Raw genomic sequence first — 10,810 nt, 5'->3', positions numbered from 1 at the left:
CTGTAGCGGTCCGAAGTCACAACCTCGTTGGTAACAGTTTCTTACGGCTGTTTATAACTGTCGGGCGTATAATGGTTCTGGTCGCTCCGGTATCCACCAACAACGTATGCCTTCTACCATTTATTTCTCCATCTACATATACACTATCTTCACGACATTTCAAAGAAGCTATTAGTATGAGAGGGTCTTTGGAAAAGTTCTGGGTCGAAGCTGCCCCCCTAAGGCCGACTCGTTCTAGTTTTCCTGATGGTGAGTTTCTTGGTTTTATGGTCTTCGTTTTTTTGCATGTAATACTTTTCATCATATTAACGAGCTGGTCAAGTTTATCTTCACCTCCTTCCTCTTTTACAATCCTAACTTTACTGTAACCGCCAGAGGCCTGTGTAGCTGACTCGTATTCGAGAGCGGCGGATAAGACATCAATCAGCGTCTTGTGACGAGTTAGTCGCAGTGTTCTCTGCATTTCATGATCACGAAGACCATCAATAAACGTTTGAACGGCCAGCTTTTCCATCATGTCTTCGGGAGCTGTTGGATAAGCATATCGTACTAATCTGGCAATATCTACCTCATATTCTTGAAGAGCCTCATCTTTCTTTTGTCTTCGATTTTTAAGCTGCGACTGATATACATGCTCCAAATGTTCGTGGCCATATCGCATATTTAACCTCCTCTTAAGTTGTTCGAAATCATCTGTCTCCTCTACGGCTATGGTCTGAAGCACATCTAAGGCATCTCCTCGAAGAGCGATAGTCAGGTTTACAGCCATTTCTTTTTCAGACCATCCATTCGCTCTTGTGCTGATTCAAACTGTTTCATGTAGTTGTTCCATGATGATTTTCCGTCGAAAGTTGGGACTTTAACATGAACAGAACCTCCACTTCCTTCAAATTAGGGCCGTGTTTCCAACTTACATTTCGTCTCGTCTTCTTTTGTCTCTACTGTAATCGGATTGTTTCTTCTCTCTGCTGTCCCTGTTTCCTCCATCTTCCTTTCCATCTCTTTCATCTTTTCTTCGAAGGCCAACATATCGGCAGCAACTTGGTTTTTTAACGAAGACATTCTATCGTCGAGGGCAGACATCTCCGAAGTGACTTTAGAGATTTTCAAAGAGATGTTAGCAGAAACTTTGCTTTCTAGAGAAGAAATCTCGTTAGAAACTTTGTCTTCTAAGGAAGCGATGTCGCCGGAAACTTTGTTCTCTAATGATGCGATGTCACCAGAAACTTTGTCCACAATCACTAGAAACTTTGGCTACCTCAGAAGAAACTTTCGAAATATCGCCAGAAACTTTCTTCTCTAGTTTCGAAATCGACGAGATGACAGCATCTTCAAATATATAAGTTTCTGTATTAAAACCCTCATCCTCCAAAGCATTCTTTAGTCGTTGGACTAACTCAGCTTTTTTTCCGGTAGAAGCTAATTCTCTGTCCTCGAGATGTCTTCTTAAATTCGTAACTGTGAATTCATAAATCGTAGCCATTTTGACAATTTATTTACTATTCCACTTTTGACACCAATTGTTATGTTCTTATTAATCTAATGTTTTTATTTATTATCAAAGGTTCTACACTTATAACACTTATAAGTATAGTATATTAATATAACACTTATATTTTTTATAGCGGCTTTTGCCGCCTGGGGTATGATCTAGAAAATACTTGAATAGAAAAGATATTAGTAATAAATATGTTTACAGTTTTGAGTCTTATGACACGTCATTATCTATCGTAACAATATTATTTTTAGAAAAAAAGTAACACTCAATTCTTATAAAAAAATATTAAATAACTGATTAATTAGTAATATGTGGGTTGGGTGATGTGTGGGATCCTGAATTATTGGTTTAGAGTTTCTTTACCAATCTCTTGGATAACCTATTGTCGAATATATTGTTCACATGGCTCTGTTAGCGGAGTTCCAATTTCGCCGGTGAAATTGGTATAAAATGCTGCTGCTCCTGTATTATTTCTCGTTGATGGGTTGTTATACGATATTCCAGTGTGTGGTGGCTGCGGATATTTAATTTCTTTCATGAGCTGTAATATTCCTTTTTGGAATGATAACTGCTCATGTTGTGTCATAGATTTCATGTGAGGAACTAAGCTCAAAAGGAACAACTCACGTGGATCTGTCGCTTCCTTTTTCTTTTCAGTCTTCTGTTTTTTGAAAGTAAAATAATCTACGGCGCATTTATCTACAGCACTAAGTGGTCTTGGTTTTTTTCCAGAACAGCGGCTTAATGGCGTATTTAGCTGCGTGTCAAGAGAGGTGGGAGAAGATAAATCAGTTTGGAAAAATAGCTGACTTTCTGTATGTGCTAGTGCACATGTAGGCGGTTGTGAATGTAGGTCTTGTGAATGTGATTCCTCAGAGGCATTATCATTATTTTCCGATACAGTATCCTCGACTACAACTTCAGTAGAGTCTTGAGTGTCTTGCGATTCGTGCAATTTACCTATATTTCTCTCCTGAGCACGACTCTTCGTAAATGGATTTATAAATCTCAAATACTGCGCTAGGTAGTATTCTTTTTTTGATCCTGCACCAGAACCGCTTTTGGATTTGCTGTTCGTACTTCGTATGTAGGACGAACGTATTGTTTTCCACTTGGCTTTGCAATCATTGCCTAAAAGTCATAGAATAATAAATAATAATAATAAATAAATAAAGTCATAGAATGTAATAAGTACCTCAATTAAAATACTTGAACAGAAATGACTGAACACCCACGTAATATGCGTAGTTTTAATTTATATTATGGGTACATATTTATCTTGTTGCAGGTACATAGCCACAGGAGCATCTTTTCGATCAATGTCTTATGTATTTATAAGGGGTGAAACGACGATTGGAAAAATTGTTGCAGACACCTGTAATGCCATATGGAAAACTTTACAACCAGTATATATGAAGAAACCTATTTCATCACAGTTTTTAAAAATTTGGAATTTGCCCAATTGCTTAGGTGCAATAAACGGAAAACATATCCGCATTAGGAAACCATCAAATACGGGTTCTTCATATTTTAATTAAAAAGAATATTTTTCAATTAATTTATTGGCATGTTCGGATGCAAATCGATTATTTACATCTATAGATGTGGGTCATTATGGCAGGAATAATGATTCTGGGGTGTTTAAACATTCAGGATTAGGTCGAGCACTTTCAAATAAAACTCTAAAGATTTCTAATCCATCACCATTGCCTGGCGAAGAGGAATTTGGACGCACATTTAACTATTATTTTGTTGCTAATGAAGCTTTTTCTCTTTGTACAAATATCATGCGACCCTTTAGCCAAAGATTTTTAAACGATCGCCGAATATATAATTACCGTTTATCCCGTGGACGAAAAATCATTGAATGTGCTTTTGGAATGCTTGTGTCAAAATTCCGCATATTTGAAACTCCCATATCTGGTTCTGTAGAGAGGGCGATTAAAATTATAAAAGCCGCTTGTGTATTACATAACTTTATCAAAATAAATGATTAAATTAATTTCATCCCTGAATACAACTTGACACCCAAAACCTCCAATGCTAGAAACAACAATCACTATCACGGAAGACCAAGTGACGATGCTGTGGAATGTCGCGATTATTTATGTCAATATTTCAGAAAACTCTACGATTCGGTACCTTGGCAATATAATTATATAGTCTAGTTCTAATTATTACCTTTGTTAAGAAAGAAAGTACTTAATTAATGTATTTATTTATTCGTACTATACTAATTGTTGTAAAAACAACCTGTATAATATTGTAATCGTAGTATAGTTATTTTATCAAATTGTACGCTCGGATCGTCACCTATCGTGTTAACGTGTGTGCGACTGACTCCCTACATCAGGGACCCGCTCCTCCCCTCGTTATATAACTTAGGCAAGTCACAGGTCACAGGTCACAGACAGTGCTAATTTGCCTCTCGGCAAGTGAAGACCGGGTGTGTTATCGAAAAGTGCGTCAGCCATGTATGCGCGGTGACGGGAACCGGTGTTTTGTGTTAAAACGTATAAAGTTGGTCTCTCTCAATTCTATCATTTTGTGTATATCTGTTACTGCCGCCCCGCACTCACTGTAAAGCTAATATTTGTATAACTCTTTATGTAACTATCAGAATTGCGATAATTGTCAATGTTTGAACCAGCCCTGAAGTCCATTGTGTAAATAAATCGAAGGAAAATACCTCTTAAGTGTTTGATTGCTTCAATGGTCCTTGATAAATATTTTGATGCGATCAGGTGTTCAAATACGCCTCTCTTAAATGTGGATAGTTTGGCAACAAAGTTTACCCTTTCCACCATTTGTGGTTCTTCGATCCGCATATTGTTTATCGCAATTCCTGTTCTGATTTATCTTCATAAATCAAATTAATTATTTTCTCTTATTTAATTCTCTTCCCATAAAAAATTAAAATAAACTCATTACTAAGTGCTCTTCACAAAATAAAATGTATAAGATAAACAATCTCACGGTACATGGAACATTACGTCACCACGCAAGTGTTTCAAGTGTTATTCGCTTATCTCAACACTCTTAGACATTATCGCTCTTCGCCGGCATCAAGTAAAACTGCTGACAAGAAACATGTGATGTGACGACTATGGATTTATGGATTTTTTACGATTCATTTCTATTTGGTGAGTTCGTTCCAAGATATATTTTGATAATCACGCGTACAGGGACCTTCAAAAGTTCGAACGTATATTATTAGTATACGGGAAGAGTTTATATTTCGCAGGATTCGTACAGACATTATTTTCTGAGACTCTTGTTTATTATACGGGGTGGACTAAGTTGTGTTTTAGACTCTTAGATTTTTTTATTTCTCGTGTATCTCTGAGAGCTAAATATCTCGAAAAGCTTACGATACATCTCTATCCGCAATGGATCAATTAAAGAAACAACGCAAACCGCTGAAATCAAAAATCTCTCGTATCTCTAATTGGTTAAGGGATAACTCTGAACAAGAAACGGATCCCTTGCAGTTCCAACTCCGTCGTACTGAACTCACGAATTGCTACGCCAAATATGATGACCTCATGGATCAGATTGAGGAACTGGGTGAAGCAAACACTGAAGAACGCGATAGGGAAGAAATTGAAGAAAAATACTTCTCAACTCTCGCAGGTCTTCAACATAGAATGGAGATGCTCCAACCTCTTTCACACCAGTCTAGTTCCACTTCTCCACGTTTAGCTAGTGCTAAAGTGACTCTTCCCGAAATTAAAATTCAAACCTTCTCAGGGTGCTTCTCAGAATGGAGTGCATTCTATCAGCTCTTCGAGACGTTAATTATCAACAACCAGGAACTCAACAACGTCCAGCGTTTTATTACCTCAAATCCTTTCTACGCAACGAACCTCTCCAGTTGGTAGAAAACATCCAAGTTTTAGAAGAAAACTTCCAAATCGCGTTAGAGACTCTTCGAAATCGTTACGAAAACAAATCGTGCGTAATTAGTTTGCATATACAGCGTCTTTTGAAAGTTTCATCCTTAGTCAAAACTAATGCAAAGGCCTTACGGGAATTTTTGGTCACCGCAAAACAGACCTTACTCGCGCTAAAAAATATGAATGTACCCGTCGAGCATTGGGATCTCTTACTAATAGAAATATTTTTGCAAAAAGTGGACTTTACCACTCACCGTTCTTTCGAATACGAGTTAGGGTCAAAAGATATTCCCACGCTAAATCAATTCTTTATGGAAAAGTTAAACTCCTCAGATAATAACGATAAAAAAGTTATTAAAACTCACTCTAAAGCGGTTCTCAAAACATGCGTATTTTGTAATAATGCTGCACACACTATTTATGCATGCACAAAATTTGCTAATCTTCTCTTACAGGATAAGTATAAATTTGTTAATGAAAACAAACTATGTCGCAACTGCTTAGGAACTAAACACTTTTCTCAAAATTGTTCGTCTCAACGTTCATGTGGTATATGCAAGAAAAGGCATCATACACTCTTGCACAATGACCATGAAAATAGCTCTTCTCCTAATAGATCTTTTTAAAGAAAAAATCACGCAACCTCTCGCAATGTACAAAACACTTGGTCTGATGGTGAAGCCGGTCTAAGTAATTCTGCCTCTCTCTCTGAATCTCAAACCTCTCAGGTCTCAAATGTGATGACTTCTCTCTCTGCTCTGTCAATAAAGCAGGATGTTACAACATCCTGTACAGGCAGGTACAAATTCATCCTGATCACACATTTCTGCAGAATATCCTCTGGCGGGATTCTCTAGAATAGAACATGGAATGTCTTGAGCTTCAAACCGTAACTTATGGAACAAAAAGCGCAAGCTTTCAAAGTACTCGTTGTTTGATGGAATTAGCTAAAACTCATCAAAACAACTACCCATTGGCCTTCGATGATCTCTTAACAGGCTGCTATGTAGATGACATTCTATATGGGGCCAATGACACGCAAACTCTTCTTAAGGCTCATAATGAGATAACTGACCTACTCAACAAGGCATGCATTTCTCTTCATAAATGGTGCTCTAACTCAAAAATGTTTTTGGAAAATGTTTCTACTCTCTCTACAAATTCTGCGTATATTATTTCACCAGAGAATGCTTCTAATAAGGTTTTAGGTGTCTGTTGGAACCCTAGTACTGATACATTTTCAATTTCTGTACCTCAATTATCAATAAAGGATAATTATACAAAAAGGGAAGTACTCTCTATTATCGCTCAAATTTTTGATCCACAAGGGCTCATTAATCCCGTAACTGCTCTTGCTAAAATTATTATGAAAAAAATTTGGATTTCTAAAATTAATTGGAATGACTCCGTGGATTCAAATATTTTAAATGAATGGTTGAAATTTATAACTGATCTCGCTGCTCTCAAAGACATAAGCATACCCAGATGTCTTTTCTCATGTTATGAAATTTCTTCTATTGAAATTCACCCGTTTTCTGACGCAAGTTTGAAAGCATATGCTGCTTGTTGTTATATACGGGTTATCTACAAATCAAAAAATGTCTCGTGCTCTCATTGCTTCTAAAAGTCGTATTGCTCCTTTAAAGACCATAACGCTTTCAAGGCTGGAACTTATGGGTGCTTTATTGGCTAGCAAGCTCACCACAAAGGTGGTTGATATTATAAAGGATAAATTGCCCTCTATTACCTCTATAAACATGTGGAGCGATTCTGAGATAGTTTTGGCATGGCTCAGATCACATCACTCCAGATGGAATCAATTTGTCGCCAACAGGGTAGCTCAAATTCAAGAAAATTCTTCTCACTCTCATTGGAGACACGTAAAGTCTAAAGACAACCCTGCTGACATCCTCTCCAGAGGAATGATGCCCTCTAACATACTCAACTCCACTCTTTGGTTTCACGGTCCTCAGTTTTTGCAAACATTTGACCTAAATTTGTCTGAATATATTCCGAAGTTTAATTCTGATAAATTACCGGAAGAAAGAAAAATTGTTCTTTACACTCGAAGTGCTCAATTCGATTTTTTTGTCACGCTTTCTGAAAGATTCTTCAGTTTTACGAAATATGTAAGGACTATAGCTTATGTACTCAGATTTGCTAATAACGCAAAGTCTGGCACTCAAAATTATCCGGTGCACTTGAAGTATCTGAACTTCAAAATGCCGAAATGAAAATCATAAAATTATTGCAAAACTCATGCTTTTCCTCCGAAATCGCTGATCTCAAAGGCAATAAGATTATTTCTAACAAGTCTCTCTTGCAATTTGCTCCTTTTCTTGACAAAAATGAAATGCTCCGTGTAGGTGGACGTCTTAGGTATTCCGAAGTTACCTTTGATCAAAAATATCCTCTCCTCCTCCCCTCGAAAAATCATGTGGTTCGTCTAATTCTCAAAAGAGAACATCTTAGGCTTCATCATGCCGGTCCTCAGAATACTCTCTCTCAAGTGCGCCTTAGATATTGGCCCTTGAATGGTCTACGGGAGATTAAGAGGATAGTCCACGAATGTCATGTTTGTTTCAAGTTTAATACCAAACCCTTAGCTCAAATCATGTCTGATTTACCTAAGGAACGCTTATGCTCTGCTCAAGTTTTTGCTCATCTAGGTTTGGATTTTGGTGGTCCCTTTCTAATAAAGGCCCCTAAACTTCGTAAAAGTCCCTTGATAAAGTCATATATAGCTCTGTTTGTCTGTATGTCCACACGTGCGGTTCATATAGAATTAGTCAGTGGCCTTACAACAGAAGCGTTTCTTCTTACTCTCAAGCGCTTTATCAGTCGAAGAGGTCTCCCTCAGACTATATTCTCTGATAATGCGACAAACTTTCTTGGGGCTAAAAATCAGTTATTCGAACTCTATAATTTCTTGAAAAATAAGGAAACTAACTCTTCTATTCAGGAATTTTTAACCTCCTCTCAAATTCGGTGGAAAACAATACCACCTCGATCTCCTCATTATGGAGGACTCTGGGAGAGCGCTATAAAGAGCGCTAAACATCATATCTATAGATTATTAGGTAATCTCAAAATTACATTCGAGGAATTCAGTACCGTGCTTACCCAAATTGAAGCCGTACTTAATTCTCGGCCCATTTGTGCCCTCTCTAATGATCCCTCCGATTTCACATATCTTACCCCTGGTCACTTCCTAATTGGAAGGTCTCTCACCTCGCTACCCGACCAGGAGTATACATCTATCCCGGAAAATAGACTTATCATCTGGCAAAATCTCTCTAAGCTCCAGCAACTTTTTTGGAAAAGGTGGTCGACTGATTATCTGAATCGACTTCAAAATCGTCCAAAATGGTTTCTCCCATTCAAAAATTTACAATCCAATGACCTTGTGCTAGTTAAAGAAGATAATCTCCCTCCTCTCTACTGGTCATTGGCACGAGTGATGGAAGTCTTTCCGGGTAAAGATGGCCGAGTGAGAATTGCGTCTGTTAAAACTAAGGGAGGGATCAGACTGCTCGACCAGACCGACCATCCACGATCGACCAACATTATGAGTCCATGAAAATGTATGGGCAGAGTCAGTCTGGTGGACCGTCCATCACTTACAGCGACCGATCGTGATCGTTAAGTTTTGAAATTCGAACTTGTTGGGATTTTTGATCGTTTGGTCGATGAATATACAACATATCACATTCATTTATTCTGTTCTGAGCAATGCCATTGAGATTTTAAAATTTGTAATTAATCTATAAAATTTGGGCTTGCTCATGTGATAATAATTTGAAATTTAATAGAATCATTTAATAGAATTGGATGAATAGATATAATAGTTAATGAAATATTTTGGATCGTTTTCTAAACCTGTATAAATTTCAAAGAAAGATGAAAAACTATCTGTTCCACAGAGAACATACAATTTGTATTCCCATTCATGGGGTTTCGCTGGAAGAAATTGCTTCATATGGTGTCGAGCTTTGGTGGTACATTAACAGATACATATTTTTGAAAAGGAACTGACTAAAACTTTCTATTCAGTGCACCATCAATGGGCCGAACCTTATGTAAACGGATATCATGATTAGAACGATCTCGTGGTACCATCAAGTTATTATCATTGAAATGTAAATAAAAAAAATATATTAAAATCCTTTATAAAAGGTATATAATTAAAAAACCCAATCAGGCTATATCATAAAGACAAAACGTTTTCGGAATCCATATTCCAAATCATATAACTATATCCAATATCCAAAATTGTTGGCTTAAATTTAGTTTACATTATTTGATCTTATATATTAAGATGTTAAAGTTACCAGTGGATTTGATAATGTAACGTACGACTCTACATGATGTTGCTGGTCCTGAGACAAAGTGTCTACGAGGACACTTGATGATAGCAGCTAGATAAAACATGTATACCTAGACACTGATGATGTAATATGGATTCCGAAAACGTGTTTTGCCTTTATGATATAGCCCGATTGGGTTTTTTTGATACATGGTATACAGCCAGCTACAGGAACTTACTTTCCTTGTGGATTGAAATGTAAATATTGGCAAATTATTTTGAATCTTTTTTAGGGCATAACTTTTTTATCTGGGGAAGTCCTAAAGCATCGGACCAGTAACTTCTTACGTTTTGGCATTTTCACTAGCGACATATATATATATATATATATATATATATATATATATATATATATATATATATATATATATATATATATATATATTTAACGTGATTATTTCGACCAAAAAACAATTTATAAATATGTTGGAAATATCGGGTATGTGGTCTATTAAATAAAAAATCTTTGTTTTTTCTAAAGCTCAATATTTCGCCATTTATTCAATGGCTTCATCGGGAGTAACTGTAAAAAACAAACATTTCAAAACACTGACGTACACTTAGATTTACAATACTTACAGAAATTAAAAGATTATACACATAAATAAAATTAATACTAAAATAACATTATTGTTGATGACACTGTACATTTAATAAAATGCATGTTAAAATTTAAAATATCTTTGAGCACGTTCGTTACAATCAATAAGATGGAAACAAGTAAAAATTATTTCAAAATGCAAAAAATAACAATGTAAGAAAACATTAGAGGAATAGTATTTCTTTAATTAATCATTAAGGCTAGTTGGTATGATTAATCATTAAGGTGAGTGTAGTTTTAAATTTTGCTTAATATATTGCAATATATGTTGCTTAATTGCCCCGTGTCTGTTTTATAATTTAAAGTTTGTTTATTTTTGTTAATGTGGTACATCTCCAAAAATAACCTACTTTTGTGATTTACAGTCTGTGCCAAAATACGAGTATTGTTGTAGTCTAACAGATGACCGGTGTTTCTGTAGTGCTCGACAACTGCGCAAGAATTTTTTC

The 10,810-nt window shown here is 36.3% G+C and overlaps 1 protein-coding gene across 1 annotated transcript; it reads left to right on the top strand.

Moving 5' to 3' along the window:
- Positions 1–7,624: 7,624 nt before the first annotated feature.
- LOC140450851 (uncharacterized) lies at positions 7,625–8,974 on the top strand. The gene has a single exon (XM_072544531.1). It carries the CDS (start codon positions 7,625–7,627, stop codon positions 8,972–8,974), a length of 1,350 nt encoding a protein of 449 aa, XP_072400632.1.
- Positions 8,975–10,810: the final 1,836 nt, after the last annotated feature.

The sequence above is a fragment of the Diabrotica undecimpunctata genome, chromosome 9, assembly GCF_040954645.1.
Source record: "Diabrotica undecimpunctata isolate CICGRU chromosome 9, icDiaUnde3, whole genome shotgun sequence".
In the NCBI taxonomy this organism is placed as follows: Eukaryota; Metazoa; Arthropoda; class Insecta; order Coleoptera; family Chrysomelidae; genus Diabrotica; species Diabrotica undecimpunctata.
The sequence above is the reverse complement of the archived record's forward strand: the minus strand, read 5'-3'. Positions and strand labels throughout refer to the sequence as shown.

Bases quoted from the DNA above. Each gene is read 5' to 3' on its own strand.
- LOC140450851 (XM_072544531.1), top strand. From the start codon at position 7,625: ATGAAAATCATAAAATTATTGCAAAACTCATGCTTTTCCTCCGAAATC.